At 41.8% G+C, this 17193-nt stretch overlaps 1 protein-coding gene across 1 annotated transcript in view; it reads left to right on the top strand.

The window, feature by feature from the left end:
- ADAM23 (ADAM metallopeptidase domain 23) overlaps positions 1-1434 on the top strand; it is a 116167-nt gene extending 114733 nt beyond the window's left edge. The window contains exon 30 of the mRNA XM_009890250.1: positions 1386-1434. Coding sequence (XP_009888552.1) covers positions 1386-1434 — 49 coding nt within the window. The remainder of the gene's footprint in view (positions 1-1385) is intronic.
- Positions 1435-17193: the final 15759 nt, after the last annotated feature.

Here is a 17193-nt window from a genome sequence, read left to right as displayed (position 1 = left end):
GGCGGAAGAGAAGCAGACATGTCCTTTCCCCATTGAAACTGGCAGGACAAACAGATGCAAAGCGGCTTTTAACTCACATTTAACCAAGTTATATTCTATTTGTACTTCCTATCATGCAGTTTTGCAAGTTGACCTGAAAAAATAGTTTGCTCATCTCAAATTTACCTGTGCTACCAAGGAGGATGGATTGAGATATTGAAGTAATATCAGCCTAATTCAAATGGAGCATTAGTACGATACTCCTAGAGGGGGAATGATTGAAAGATTAATATAGTGATCTTTCAGAAAGCAGCAACTCGTAAGGATTCACCTTGCAAAAATGTAGGCACTGGTACCCAAGGAAAAAACAAAACAAAACAAAAGGATGCTCAAGAATTGCCAGTCTCTGGAAGTCTTCTCAAAAAGAAGTTGCCTTTGCATACATCCATTATCTCTTAAACCACCAGGAAACCTCATGTATAGTATATTTATAAATATTGTAGCAGTGGTAGTAGGTAGCAGGGCTGAAGAAAATAGAAAATCCTGGGGTTGGTGTGTAGCTTTAGGGAATTTATTAATTCCTCTTCTGTATTTTTTGCATGTCATTTGGTGGCGGTAGTGGTGCATATGCCCAATGTTAAAACTAAATGCATGAGCCCCTTGCTTGATGCCCCACATAAAGCCAGATACTGGGGAGGTTGCACCCAACTTTTGTTGTTGCTTCCTAATGTCTTGCTGTTTGACATAGGCTATCAGTATCGCAGGAGACTGGATATCACCAACTAGCTTGCTATCCACTGTTAACATCAAATTCTAATCGCACGATTTACAACACTGTCCAGTCTCCTTCGAATGCGGTGTCTTTGCTATATTTTGCACCTTACTAAGATTCAGAGCAGTTACGGTCAATAGTGTGGTAAGAGCTCACAGAGGCACTCACTTTTTCATCACAATGGAATACGTAAACTAAATTCTGGTACAGCCAGAGATGGGCACTTGCTCTGAGACCTCAAGTCTCCGTGTGCTTATGTATTTCTAGTACTGGCACTTCTGGCTCATTCCCTTTAGGGATATGCATGCTTTCTTGGCCTAGGGGACACACATGTTACTGTGGGCTGAAAACTTCTGCAAATTTAGAGCACCACTTCAAGTGCTACAGAAATAATTGAATTCTGTATGCCAGCATGATCTTTCAATTGCATAAGGAAACCAATACTTGATACTATGCTACGGAAAGCATGCAACCAGATTCCATAAATTGTTACCCCTTGGAAAAGTTATTTGTTAAATTGTCTCAGCGTGAGCCTTTTACTTTACTATGACCTTGGCAATGGCTTTGTTCCTGTTATGTCTAACTAACGTCTTGCATTTTTCTCTTTTCATCTCCTTTTGATGCAACCTGGAAGAAATGTCAAAAAACGAAGGTTCGATCCAAGTCAACAAGGGCCTATCTGAAGGAATGCGATTCAAAAAGCTGCTTCTTGCACTATTGGATTTGGGTACGATGTCTTTGCTGTAGCTGCACAGGAACTAAATCAGTAAGGAAGAACATGAGAAATAGTAACTATAAACACAATGTTGGGATGTTAAGATTTGAGGTGGTAGAAGACTGTCCTTTTTGGAGATAAGTTTGAAATATTTCCTCCATTCACCTTTCTCTACTTAAAATTAACTGACAAGTGTTACAAGCAAACTGTTTCAAAATCAGGTGGTTTTTTCTTTCCTCAAGCAAAGGAGGAGACATACAGACCAAGTGCAATAAGAGAACTGTTCCAAAACAATGAAATAGCGGAAGATTATTTTCCCAGCCTGCTGGCACTCTAACTTCACTTGAGTTCGCATGAATTCCTTTTTCTTATCAAACTCCAGTGGCATGAGGAGCTAATTGTGAAAGGGTAACCTGCATGGCTCACATACAACCAATCAAGCTAGCAAGCTGACCCCAAGCAGAATCTGCAGCCCAATAAATACAAACCACTGGGAAGCTGTTAGCAGGCTCCGATAGCTTTCCCAGCCACGCAGTGCATTCTGCTGCTGGACTTCACAGTTCCCTGCTCTATGAGCTCGCTGTCCACCTTGTTTTGCTCTCCTGGACCAGGAGTCTGTTGGGTATGGAAGCTATCGAGTGATGGATGTAATTCTTCCAAGAAGGAAAATGTGTAAATATGGAAATAAGATATTGACGTATCATTTTCACAGATTATATATAAATATATATATATGAGGGAAAAGGATTTCCATATAAAAAGGTTCTATTCTTTATGTAAATCTATTTTTGATGTTGGGTTTGGTTTTGGGTTTTTTTTCTCCCCTTTTTTCCCTGTAGCATGTTGTACAGCGGATGTTCTGGGCTTGCTCAAAAAAGGCAGATAATAGCATGCAGATGCAGGGAGTTCTGACACCAAACAGATGTGATCTAAAGTTTGTATGCTTGAAACCAAAACCAATTAAAATGTATAAATGCATATCTATGTATTGACTATAAGTCTGGATTACTTTTTTTTGGCTGTTACACAGATTTTCCATAATGTAATGTAAGATAAGTGACACCCTCTCAAACAATTCACAGAAGTGCCAAGCTTTTATTTTATTTTTAACTATGCCTACTTTTTTCCTGTCTGGATCCTGTGAAATAAAACTTAAATAAGCCTTAAAATACTCACAAAATGTTAAAAGCTTGGAACGAGTTATTCTTCTCTTGCCTTCTGCCCACACACCCAAACGGGCTTGCAAAGGTGACTGACATTTCTAACACTCCCTGTATCTCTGATGCATCTCACTCTTGAAAATGTAATGCAAAATTAATACTTTGACCCTTGGCTATGGCTAGCCAGTTACCACCACCAAGTGTGCAAAATCCCATGTAATTTCAGGGGGTTGTGCACCAAAATTACTTCTAGATACACCTTGTGTACAAACACAGGTTTTTGCAGAGAAGTGCTGGGCTGCAGTACTGTTCCCTGGTAAGCCGGCGAGCCTGCGCGTGTCCAGCTTGAGAAAGGTACGAAGGTGTCAAGTTTAGGCCTCCCTTAAGGAGCCTGTACAGTCTGGCTCATCCTTTTCACCTTGATTTAAAACTTAGGTATTTCAGTATGGGTAAGTGAAGCAACCTGAAAGTTTCATTGCTGCATCTGATAATCAGAATTTAAAACCTTTTGTGATTAAATTTAAAGGTTGGATATTAGTAACAACAGACGTCCAGTTACACTACTTACTCCACCTTTGTTCAGTGGAAATCCATTTCCTGAGTTAGCTTTAAGATCCAGAACATTAAGAAAATGCTGCAGATTTCCTGTGACTTACAAAATCTCATTTCAATTATATTTCTTATTATGATAATGTTCAATCCAACAGTCTCAAGAGAACTACAATATATTGTTTTCATTGACAGTTATTATTAAACGTTTTTAAACAGCTTTAACATAATCACATTAACACTTACTACGTTATGAGTTAAAGGTGCTGCACACAGGTAGTCAACATTGATATATTATTAATCTTACTCTGAAAAATTCCTGCCTGGCTTCAGGCAGAACAAAGTTAGTGACAATACTGTTATGGCAAACCAAAAATACTCTCAAACTGTATTACTGTCCTCTAAAAGTACTTTGCTTGGGAACATAATCCCCAACTTTGTTAGGGTTCTGCTTCCAAAGCAAATGTAACCCCCAACAGGAACACTAGTGGTTACCAAAAATTAAAATAAGTAAAATCAACTGGATATACATAAACTACCTGTGTAATAAACCTTTGAGAAGCATTTCACAAACAACATTGTTGGTGTGTGATGTGATGTTTTAAATCAGACCACAGTGGTCCCCAACTACTATGTACATATGTTCAGTGCTGGAGTAACTTTTTTGTTTACACCAGCGGTTTCATAGGAATTATGATTTCTTGACTGAGTTTATGCTCCACGCATCGGCCATTGTGCATATGTGGAAGAACATATTTGCTTTCTGCCCTGTGTGTACAGAACACACATGACAAGCCCGCTCAGGGTAGGTAAAGGCTGGCGTGCTTTCTGTGGTGGTAGACAAAAAATTGGTTTTGGTAGATGTTGATTTTCTACATACTGCTTTTGCTGTGCTTTGGGAAGTACGTATGCATTTACTGTTAATTTGTTCATCGCAAAGCGTCATCCAAAGAAGACCTGGTCGACACTGCCTCCATTTCATCCACTCTACCTTTGCCCCATTATTTTTCTGTTCACCTGGACAAGAAACTGTGGTAACTGTATAGCTCCTTCCAGTTTGCTGCATGATCTCACTGATTTGATCTGATCCTCCTAAAAGAGGTGTCTGCTAGGCAAATTAACAGCTGTATAGGTGCATGTTAAAAGAAACAGATTACTTAAGGCTGGAGTTTAACCAATTTTTCTTTACTATGCAAAAATGGGTATTGCACAAACAAATTTAAGACAAACGTCTGAGGAAATGCCATAGAATACTTGAAGTTATGTTTTAGGCCTAAATCAGTCTTATTTTATATTCATTATTGCTTCCACTGTTAATCTTCCTTTTAAAAATGATTTGTAATTATTTTTTTAAGTGCACAACTGGATATTATAAATCAGTTTTTGTTTGAAGTTAATACTCATTCATATTTTGTTGGCTGCTAATGAATGGAAATTCAGTAGTCCTTGTTCTGCATCTTAGCAAGATGAGTATTAAAAACATCATGAACCTGGAATGGAGTAGTTTTTAATTTTCAATCATTTTTTCCTTATTTATTCCCCCCATTTTATTTAATTTCTGTGTTCAAGACAGCACTACCATCACAGTAGTGGAAATTGACTGGGGTTTTCTTTTATGTCTAAAACCGTGTCCCATCTCACAGCGAGGTTCTCTCCGCGAGAGGACACTGCGTGCAGGCTTTCCGGCGTGCGTGGGACCAGCGCTGCAGCACGCAGGGCTGAGCAGAGCTACAGCAGGAGGGTTGCTGGGCCTGCTTCCATCCCAGCGGCTGGCTTCACCGAGCTGGATGAGACCTGTATGCGCTAGTTAGCTGGGGGAAGCCTTTTGCAGTTCAAAAATCTGAATTACATAATTATGTACAAGTCTAAAATGATGTAATTTTCAAAGTATTTTGAAGGCCTTATACACCCAAATAGCATGGTCATCATTTTAATGGGTTATTGAAGGAAACTCAGTTTGCCTTTTTGTGTTTTCGCCAGACTAACTCTAGCGAAGCCCGCCTGGGAAAACTAAATGCATGCGCGACACGGTTACCAAGTAACTACTGATATTTTTGTGCTTTCTCCAGCTCCAGACAGGGAAACAAAACAGTCTTAATATCTCCCAAGGTTATGTATGAAAGCATGTTTCTCATGTAGAACTACAGAGTGAGGGAACACAGTCATTAATGGATCCACAATCATCCACTTTTCTTTCCTGTCATCTGAATATAGGACAATTTATCTGTAAACTCAATATGAGCATGCAACATTTTGGCTATAACCATGGCAGACAGTCATTCCTGAAACAGGAGGTAAGCCTTTTGCAGTATATGAATCCAAAAGCAACATATAGATAGAGGCGTACCTGCTTTTGATTTTACAAGAAAAAAAATCCTAAAATTGTTTTTGAAAAATGCCACAATTACAGCATGAAATACTGACGAGTGATCTTGCTGGGGCACTTACTATTAAGAACAAAACCAGCACAACACAACAGCTAGTCATGTTGTACAAACCCGAAACCCCCTCTTTTGTTCTAGATGCACTTCCTACAGATTCCTACCCACGGGAGCTGAAAAATTTAGTGTGAATCATCCATCAGAAATAAAATAGAGACTGTTTAAGTGCCCTCAGAAAGCTTGAAGAAAAAAATTATATAAGTAACCAGGAATTCTAGTAGTAGTGATGCTCAAGCTAATACTATTGAAGCAAAAGGTCACACAAACATTATCTTAAAGCTGCACATACTGTAATTCAGTTCATAGATTCATTGTTCAGAACTCAGCAAGCACAGCAGCACATCTTCACATTTCTGTAGGTTTGTTGAATAAGTTATTTAGTGGAAGCGTGCAACACAAGAGGACACATGGCCTCTAGGTACATACAAGGACCCCACGTCAGACCAGCACAGACATCCACTTTACATGTATTATTTCTGAGCAACCACAAACTGCTGAAGGTAGCATAATTCAGAACACACTAATTTGTAGGAACCCAGTAATGGAGTGTCAGTCTATTTGTTCTTGTTAAAATTTTCTTTTAAAAGAGCTTGGTTTTATATAACAGGCCATGCTGTAGTGTGGTACTTTCTGAGCCAGTACCAGAACTTCCCCACCAAAGTTGGTAACTCAAAGCATGAAGGAACTAACAATGTTTTTTACCTGCTCTTGCATGCAGCACGCAGCTGCGCACATTGTACAGCCCAGAGGGAAGCTGCTCCCGTCAGCATAGACCTAACCAATGCCTCAGTCTCCTAGTAGTCCCCCCACAAAGGCTGGGTTTAGCCTGAAGCACTGACTCAGGAACTGTCCTCTCTAGGATACACACTGTTAGGCAAGACTTAATGGTGGAGGGGCAGAAACTGGAACAATTCTCCTGGTCCGAGTCCAGTTCGCAGACTTCATAAGCACAGCACTGCACCACTTCAAAAAAATTCTCTAACTGTTCATATATCACACATTGACAGATTTCCTCAGCCACCAGAACAATTATTATAAGCTTTGAATTTGCTTTTGGGACCGTGAAGCAATAGATTTTCGTCTGCACTATGTGTGGCTTTGTCTATTGCTTCAACTCCTCCAGCTACACAGAGAAGTTCAGAGAGAAGAGCAGGTTATTAAAGCTGTGCTTTTAACTGATGACCAAGGCGTGAGTATGTGACACACATTACACTACAGACTGGGCACGTGCTGTGGCTCCATAACATCACTTTTTCCTCTTCTGTGGAAAGTAAGTGCCCACACACATAAACCTGTGCTACTTCTCTGCAGTCTAACCTGGACAGTGTCCACCTAAATAATGCCACAAGCAAACAGTACTTTTGACTGGTTTCCTACCTCCAGCTAAGATGACAACCAGTTTCTTCTCAAGAATGAAAAGCATCTAGATACCTCAAACCTAGCGCTCTTGCACAAGCTTTAATTTAAGAGAAATTGAAAAACAGTACCTTCATGGCAGCTGTGCTAAACTTGCTTCCATATCAATCGCAAGAAGCACTGGGCTAACAACTGACAGCTCCAAGTGTCCCCATTTGACTCGCCTGAAAGTATTTTGTGCATATTCCTGGTTATACAGAAACAAGAATCAATATCTTTATGCATGTTGCCTTCACACATTAGGTCCAAGATATAAATTTGACAATTTGCCTTGGAACAGAATAAGCACTGACCTTATTAATTCAGGACGGTTTTCCATAGATTGGATCTTTGGACTGTAAAAGTCAAGGTTTTAAATGTCTACTATGTATCTGCTCTTTAGAGGGGACTTTTCAATACACATATTACTTAGGGTGCTATGGATTCACAGAACAGTGAAATGCTCTTAGTAAATATATGAAAGCTTTACTGTTCCCAGAAAGGAGCATTTAATATTCCAGAAAACTGAACAGATCCACCTCTAGTGTCTAATCTGAGCGATGGGGCACCTGGATGCCTTGTGGAGCTCCAGCACAACCAAACAACTCAAAGTACTTGTGACAGCAGAGGCATTTTCTTACTTGAGAGAGAAACAACCCCCTCCTCACCTCCCGAGCTACAGAGCAGCTCAAGTGGAAGTCCCCTCACCCGGGGTGTTACAGAAGAAAATGGGACTAGCAGCAGCCATTGATTTTCCTGTGACCCTGCAGCTTTGACTCACCACGGACAGTGTCCTAAGGATCCACGCACAACGGCGATGGGAGCTGTGCTGAACTGCACCTTTTGTTGTCAAGCTGAAGGAAGAGCCCAGATCATGCTGGCACAACACCCACCCTGCTTTCCGCTGGTCAGCGAGCTGAGCTGCGTGGCAGCAGCATTACGGACACTTAAAGCTCCAACTGTCCATAACACTTAAGTTTGGCAAAGCCTGAATATCAGCCTTAGTGCAGTCACACAAAGTGCGCTTCCACTCGTCTCTTCAGATTATGTAAACACAGATGTTTCTCTTCCTAACAAGGACCTCCTCCCAAACCACGATTTTTTGTAATCTAGTGTGCTCCAAAATACACCAATAACTATATAATTAGAGAATGACTATACCAAACTTGCTGTAGCCGTGCTCATGGTCACATTAAGCTGTCTCAGTCAGTGCTTTCAAAGAGAAGGCTCAAGCTACTTATAAAATACAAGGACCATAGTCTAAGCCCCCGTACTCCATTCATATATTTATGCAGGCATTTGACATATTCCGACCATCTATTTCCTTCCCAGACCTATTCCCTTGTCAACATGCCCCGCTCTAAGTAAGGGTGGCACAACAATGAAATCAGAGTGATGCGAAGCGCACAAGCAAACCCGTTTGCTTTGGAGTCAGTCATTTCTCCCCTATTTCCTTTCAGGCACATCTGAACTCTGTATTGCTATTGCAAGACTTGCTCTATTATGAAGTAACCCTTACAAATATTGTTAACAATACCATAGTTTACAGACAATGTATGCTTGACTAGGATTTCTGTGTAATGAGAAAGCAGTTCCCAGAAAATGGAACTATTATAGTGCCCTCCAGCATTCACTGAAAAGCTTCAGGAAATTAAAGATTTTAAGTTCTCCTTTGTTTAATGAGGAAGCCCTGAACTCAGGGCAGAAAACTGCCTCATTCACAGGAAGAAACGATTCCCTTGCATAGCAGGCCACTGACCATGTGCTGTTGGATCAGAGGTCTGGGCAGGTAGGTAAAAGATTGAGGTCCCATTGTATTTTGCTTCAGTTTTCCTTCCTCCAATTTGGCTGGGTATTTTTCACTTCAAACATCAGATCTCTAGGACAGGAACTGTCTTACTCAAAGGTGACCTTTAGCACCTAGCCCAGGGAGCTCTGATTTCAGGCAAAGCTGGTTGGATGATACGTTTATGACAACCTCGCACATAGACATTCAAAAAAAATTACAATTCTTCATGAAATATGCTGCTCTTATGCATGCCTAATTAAGAATAGAACAGGAGAGAAAGGACCTTGTTAAATCAAACTACAGTCTCTCCAGAAGCTCTGATTTACAGATAAACTTACTACATAGAATTTTCATTCTAGTATCACCTTTGTAGCATCTCTTTTGAGAATAGGTTTCAAAGGGTACACTTGTGAAAGAAAAATGGGGTTTCAAAGCCTGACTGGTCTGAGCTATTAAAAAACCCGAAGAATAAAACGAAAATACATTTAATTTTTAAATAATAAAAAATTGCTCTATCTGCCTCTACCACACTCTTCTGTATTGAAAACATATGGGTTTTGTCTGGTCCAAGTATACTAGGTAACAGAGCTTGTATTATTTCACTTGGAAAAATCATTCAAGAAGGCAGATTTCCCAGCCAATAGTTATTTATGACAACATATTGACACTTTTAATCAGATTTTGCATAGGAACAACCATTTTCCTCTGACAACAGCAGTAGCATTAGCATACGTATAAGGTATCACATCTCTGGTTTAGCGAGATGCAACTACTTCACATGTGTCGAGGAATCCTAGGCCACAACTAATAGCAAAACATATAATAAAGCAGATTGTTTGCTGGACTATCTGAGAGTCAGCAGGTAACTAAAGAAAGCTGAAGATCCCACAAGTCCACCCCTTTCCTAGGAGACAGAATATCCTTGTTACTCTCCGGAACCTCTTGTGACCCATTTCTCGGCCCTAAATAATTTTCCTGGTCCCCCTCCAATTCCTTCTTGCAGACTAGTTTCCCCAAACAGCTTCAGATCTGAACGCGCAGGCTCCCAGCGCCACGTCCTGGCTGCCAGGGGAGAGCCTGTGCTGCGGGGCGAGCGTGACAGCGGCAGGGCTGGCACACTTCCCTGGCTGGCCCCCTGGCACAGCACGGAAGCTGTCCCGAGGCAAGCTTCTCAAACACCCTTTTCTCCCAAGAGCTGCGGGAAAGAAACACCCTTAGAGCAAGAAAAGGTAGGAGAGACCACATTCCAATCCTACTCACCCTCAAGAAAGAACACACTGTGACAGTGTTTTTCTTCCCCCCAAAATTTGGCTGAAACACACTGGGAGAAATTGATCCCATAATAGGCTTGCTTTCTTACATGCTTTCATGACAGTTTTACGACAGCCTGTTTCACTGAACTGCTCTTTTGACCGTGACATACCAAGGGTGACTCTCACTTCTGCCTGGAGTACCTGAAGGTGAGAAGGGTTTCTTTATTGGCTGCGAGTACTTGAGGAAGGACGTGGTGGTGGTGGTGTGGAATTAGGAAGAACAAATTACTTTATTCTTGAGCACAGAGATATTAGTGCAGCATCCAAATGGCAATGAATCACTTCATTTAAAAACTAATAGTTATCTAGACATAAATATCCTGGATGCCATTAAAATTAATCAAAAAGCTCTCTAAAAACTGCACTGCATGGTTAAAGTGAGACAACCTGCCCACAGGACATGAACAGTTAACTTTTAATGTACCAAATTAATCAGTTTGCGGTTTTATTATTTTCTTGGAATGTTTCGGTCTGGATAGAAATATGGGAGATTCATAGTCACAGTCTTTACAGAGGTCATTTGTATTTATAGTGTCACATGTTACCAAATTACATTTTCAAAAATACATATTAATTTTCTAACCAACATTGCTTAGTTGGCACTTGTAAAATACCTGGTCCAAATGTATGTAACACAAGCTTTGAAAAGACATTTGCCACAAGAAATGTTACCTCTTTCACAAATTAATTTAAATCAGTGTCAATGATGAAGCCACTTCAAACTTCTGACTAATGGCGCCTAAATTTACTCTTGGGAAAACGCTCCATGACAGAATTGCTCGCATACAACAAGAAGTAGACAATGAGAGGAAAACTTCTTTCTTTAATAAAGACAGCTCTCTTCTAGCAACGAACTGCAGTTCCTCACACCTACTGGTGGAAGCAGAAACCCATGGACATAAAAGAACGCGCGCTTGACCCATTTATACTAAGGCCAAAAATACCAGTGATTCAAAAGGCCTTAATAAACAAGGTCCCTACTCATTGCTGAAACAGGATGAGAAGATCTAGCAATAAGAATTAAATCTCCAAGAGCTAGAGATCTGCCACACAGTAGGAAAACCAGAACAGGAATATGACCCATTTGATGACAAGTGGGGAAACAAACGAAGCACACCGCCTGCTTGCACACCACACAAATAATCACCTAATACCAACTTAAAAACTAGAAATCCTGTAAAAAGTTAGATGGGCTTTGGCCTGGTTTTCTCATATGAAATACTAACTGCAGCACCAGCTCCCAATGAAGATCTGTACACAAGCCATTACTAGTTAGTAGCAACAGACAAAACCCAATGGTATTCCAGACAAATACCACAAACATTTGCTCGTAACTCAAGCTGTGTTCTAAACTTAAGTGTCACAAAAATTTATGCATTCAAATGGTCTAGAAATTAATCAAGAAATTACACTTTACATTCTAGGCAGGTTTAAAGGTAGGACTTAACAGCTACAAAAACATTGCCTTTTAAAGTTCTAGGCGAGGAGAATAGCTAGATGTGGTATGCATCAGGAAAGAAATACCAGAGTATTGCAACTTACAACAAGCCAAAGAAGGACAAGTCAGAGGCACTAGCAAGCTCTCTTAGGTGAGATACCGAAGCCCTTTGACAATGGTGGTGTATGTTCTCACGGGGCCAAACAACAGATGGCAACCAAGATGGGCTCCTGCTACCTCATGATGACAGGCTGAGGTTACTTGGCTTGTTGGGCCTGGTAAAGAGGCAGCTAAGGGATGATCTAAAAAAAGTCCATAACTTCCTTTCAACTCATTGCAAAGATAACAGAGCCAAATTCTATGTGGTAGAGCAATACAGGGGGCAATAGCCACAAATTAGGAAACTTGAGCTAGATAGTAGGAAAAAAATTTCCACCAGGAGTCCAGCCACAGCTGACTACATCTAGTGCCAGCAATAGTCCTGCTTCAAGCAGAAGTTTGAACTACAGACCTCCAGAGGACTGTTTTCACCAACATTTCTCAAACTCTATGATATCCAACAGAGCGCAGAAGAGGTAGAGGAAAACAGCAGCAGAGCCCCACAAAGACTGCGGAAGTCATCAGGGGATTGAATCCACTTCTTGGGCACAGGCCAGAGACATCCCAGGGTGTCCACAGGGCTCCTGGTCCTGTCCTAGAAGTACACTGGTCTCCTGCCTGTCCCATGTCTTGTCTGCTAGTTCCATGGAGATGTTTCAGGTCATCACCAATAGTGCATAGCACTGAAGACTTCTGCGTTTAAGTAATTACATCTCCACCAGTTCTAACTGGTTAAGTGTCACATCACATCCACTGACTTTCCTGTTAGCCATTTCAACAGAGAATAGATCCAGAGGATTGCTTAGTTCCTGGTTTGAGCAACACGGGACGAATTTCTCTTCTAATACTTGGAAAGACTGCACTTTTAGAAGACTCTAGTGTCTGAATTTGTGAAAATATTTACTTTGTAGACAGCTATGGTGTGTGGGTTTCAAGGTCTCGGTGTTTTCAAGCTTGCAGGTGCAGGGACGAGGAGGAATGAGACCTGGGCACTCAACCCAAGCTGGCCAACAGGACTATTTCATACCATGAACGTCACATTGACTATAAATTAGAAAGTTTGCTATGAATTTCTCTCCCTCCCTTGATGGCTGCCATCCTGAGAACTTCGTGCCCCGGTGCTGGACTCCTGAGGCCTTCCCTTCCTCCTGAAGCCATAGCGCTCCCAGCGTCCAACATTTACTGTCCACTGCTGGGAGCGCACAGCTTCCTACTGATATAATTGGCTGAGTACAATCTTTGCATATTCTGTATCGGTATCAATATTGGCTCTTCAGTGCTAGTAATGTTAATTATCTAATCTTACTCTATTAAATCTGCTTATATTTTAACTACCAGGTTGCCTTGTTTTTTCCCAATTCCCTTTCCCAGGTGTAGAGAGGCCATTGGGTGATAGAATGGTTGTCTAAACAACAAGAAATTGTTATGGGTTTCTCAAACCACAACAAAAGCAGTGTGGGCTCAGCAAACACTTTGTGAAAAAGCATGTTTTGATACCGTACTTTGATATAGACTACTTATCAAGAGTTACACAAGCCATCCTGGATGGGGGTAGGGGTGTAATCAAGTCATTTGGTGAAGAATTTGTTCAATTTTTCCCCTCTTTACACTTACAAAACACCAGTGTCCTGCTAATAGGATACAGACTGCTCACTATGCTATATGATTTCCTAGCTAAAATTAGGTTTTTTTTTTTGAAACAGATACTCTACTTTCAGACAGGTTCTGCATTCAAAGGCTTTCATTGTTCTTTACTAGGCAGTAGTGTAACTCCGAGTCCACTCAGAGTCCTGACTCAAAGCCCTTTAAATATCATTTTAAAAATTAATAAAAAACATCCATAAACAGAGTTTGGATCAAGTATTTCATTTCCAAGAAGCTCTTAGGTATATTTGTCAGGGAGCCAATTTTAAGCACAGTTTAATCTCCTGCTTAAAAGAGAATTTGAAAGGGTATAAATGGGAGTTAGATTCCCCTCTTTGCCTTAGTGGATTTTGAAGAAAAATGAAGTCTCTGCTATGTACTACGAATGTAAAAACTAACAGACCTTTGGGTTGCCCCCCTCTGAGAATCACAAACTTTGCCTTTGCTGTCACTTAGCCAGGTTTCACACAAAGCTGGGGTAATTTGGAACCCAATTCAGCAAAACACAAACTTTCAGCCAAGAATATGTCTTTAAAGCATTTATTTTTTTTTAGATTAAGGTTTAAATGTGTCTCTTTCATCATGCATATTATTTTACAAAGCTTAATATTAGGTCGAGGTGTGGCTGCTTATGGAAGTAACAGGAAAGCTGTAGGTAACATCACACATTGCTGTGTCTCAGTGCTGGGTTTTTTTTGTTTTGGTTTGGTTTTTTTTTTATTTGTAAATGCTTACTTAGGTCAAGCAACCATAAGCCACTGCCTATTAACTGCTACTGTTACACCACATCGGAGGGTTTGCAGGGAGCAAATGCAGGAAGGAAGCAACTCTGTGCGTAGTTGTTTATGCCTTTACTCTATTCAAAACACAAATACCAATTAGATGGCCTACTTTTCTCTCTCTTCCCATCCCCTAATCCTACAGCCTGATCATTTAAACATTTGCTTATATTTTATTTTGGTATTTTTCAGGTAGAAATAATGTCACTTCTGTAGCATTACATGATCTGAAATCTCTATCTATGAATTAAAGCATCAACTTTTCTTGATAAAAATATCCTTTTGCAAATGACTCTGGATACAGCCTAAAGCCCATCTGAATTAAATTCATTCATAAGATATGGAGACCCACTGAAGATATGAACATTGGCTGTCAGGGGAATACATCATGCAGTGCAATGAAAGAAGGATTATTGATAGCGTAAAAAGGGCACAGAAAGCTTTACTGAGGGAGCATACGCAGAACTGAGATGGCCAATCCTTCTGTGTTTCTTCTCCACTAGGAGGTTGAGGTGATGAATCCAATTATCAATAACCTCTTTCCCAGAAATAGAATAGGAGTGCTCTGGTTCAGAGGGAACAGAGCGTAGTAGGCTCAGGAAGTATTTGTGGAGCTGAGTATTTTATCTGTAGCAGTATTTCCCTTGAGCAACAACTCTAATTTCTCTGAGAACCCCTGGTTCAGCACCCTTGGGTCTACCAGAAGGATTCCACGTGGAATTAAACCCAATGTCGTTCTTGATCCAAAACCAGGTAAAGTGCTCCCCAGAAGGGAACTCAGTTAAATAAACTCACTTCTTAAAAATTAGTCCAGAAAGGTTCCAGGTTGGCAGAAATGTATCAACTCATAAGAAGTGAGTTGATCCCTCATTTTTGCCTTTTCCTTTCCAGTTGTACCCTTTTGCTCTACCCTGAACAGCATAGGGCAGAGACCTTAGGCACAACACGCCACAGACCCAGTAATGTCAACAAAAAACACTCCTATGACATCTTAGTCCTGCTCTGGTCTGGCCTCCTGCACCCAAGCCAACCGTAAATACAAGCAGCCTCAAAGCCTTTTCTACCCAGGAGCTGCCTTTAGGCTAGATCACAACACCCATGTCTTACAGGCACACTTTCCTTCTCTCCCTCACCCAGTTCAACCCCCAAACACAGAGGCTAGGAGAAGCACACTGGTTACTCGTTTACCAAGGGGGCTCCAGACAGCCCAGAATCAGCTCCTACAGAGTAGACTTTAAAAAAAAAAAAAAAAAAAAAAGCTTAAGGATCATTTTAGCCCTAGAACGAGGAAGAGGGAAGTCTACTGGAATAGCCTGTACTTGACAGCACAGAGAAGAAACGTTGGAGATCCTACACACGAGAGGCTCCCCCTGCCGTTCTGCAAGGACTCCTTGCGTTGCACTCTTCAGTTCTTCCTGAAGTCTGTTTCAGCAGTTGGTGCTCACTATTACCCTATTTCCAATCTCACACTTCTTGAGAAATAAATGGAACATTTGCAAATTTGCCAAAGTCCTACTATACAGTTACCTACATTGGTTCTGGTCAGATGTTCTCTCACCTCCAAAAAGTTCCTTTTGCTTTTGTTAAAAAGTAACATTACTTACACAAAATACACTTTCACATGGATTGCTCATTGAGAAGAGGAAATAAAGCATCAGGAGAAAAGAACAGGTGTTTATTGTCATAGACGCATCATAAGATCATGAGTTAGGAGAGGAACATGCTTCTCCATTTACATGGACTGGATGCACAGAAAGATGTAAATTATAAGGATATAGATGACTAAGAAAAAAAATCAGTGTTTCAAGCCAACTTTCCAGCTGGTATAAACCAGCGTGGCCCCACTGACTTTAACATAGACAAGCCTGGGGCTACTGAAGCACAGTTGCTTCATGGAGAAAGGATTATAGTTCAAAGTGGGAAGACAGAAGGGAACTGCCAGTGCAAGTCTTGAGGAAAATGAGCTACTGCCCAGCTGGTATGGACTGGTGCAGCTGCACTGGCTTCAGCTAGCAGAGTGCTACATGGTTTGGCCTACGGACTACAGAGAGTTATGAAAAAAGAATGGCCTCACCCTCCCTATTGCTTCAAATTGCTAGTGCTGAAAAAGTTACCCCTGATGCTGGTTAGTAGCCTGTTCCTGGGGCCCCAGCTCTTTGAGTTGTATGTTTTAGGCATGTGAGGGGGCAGTTACAGCAGAAACAGTGAACACAGAGTTGTCACTTGCAGAGTTGAGCTCAGGCTTTCCTCTCAGCACTGCATGTACCAGGAGATGGCCCTTTCATCAAAGGCTTTCTTCCACTTGCCTCCCAGCGTGGCCTGTTTCCCTAACGCGTACAGAGGTTTTGCAGCTGTTCCAAGGAGGTGGCAGTGGAGAGGGGTGTTAGCTGAGAACCTCACAGAGAGAAGGTGCAACAATAATAGACCACGTAATTATTTCTTTTTCCCGCAAAGGAAAACATAGCCAGGGCCCTCTCCTTTTGGAGGGTGTGCTTTACTTTACCTAAAGTGGCATGAATTGAGGTGTGGTGAGCAGCTCAGCCCCACTGCTGCAGTTAATGCTTTTACTGGCTTTCTTCTAGGACTCTGCTCTTCTCTGGGTCTCTGTTTTAATTCCCATGAGAGCTGGACCTGCTCCTGTATAAGCTGAGCCCTAGCCAGCAGATATCTCTAGTTGTGCCACACAGAATCCACTCTGGGTTGGAGGGACCTCCAGAAGCCAAGCACAGCAAGCAACATGACTGGGCACTGAGCCAGGTACAGACAACTTAGGCTCCAAAGTGGGGACTTGCTTTCCACCCTTGGCTCCCTCCAGCTAGGAGCGGGAGCATAGGGAGGGCTGCAGCTTTGCCAAGTGCCTGGGTCTGTTACTCTTCCCTGCTCACAGCTTGCCTCCCCCCGGCCTGAGGCATCACGGCTGCCTGGCTGGCCCCCAGGAGGGCCGGGGTCCGCCGGGAGAGGAGGACAGGCGGGGCAGAGGTGCGGAGCACCCTTGCAGCAGGGGCAGCTCCGCAAAGGGAAGGAGGGAGGGCCGGGTGCCCGAGAGCAGCGGCCGGGGCCCCGGGGGTGGGGGCTTCTCCCCGAGCCCTGACGTAAAAACTAAGCGGGGCTGCCCGCTCC

Source organism: Charadrius vociferus, unplaced genomic scaffold, assembly GCF_000708025.1.
Source record: "Charadrius vociferus isolate BGI_N301 unplaced genomic scaffold, ASM70802v2 scaffold147, whole genome shotgun sequence".
NCBI classification, from domain to species: domain Eukaryota; kingdom Metazoa; phylum Chordata; class Aves; order Charadriiformes; family Charadriidae; genus Charadrius; species Charadrius vociferus.
The sequence above is the reverse complement of the archived record's forward strand: the minus strand, read 5'-3'. Positions and strand labels throughout refer to the sequence as shown.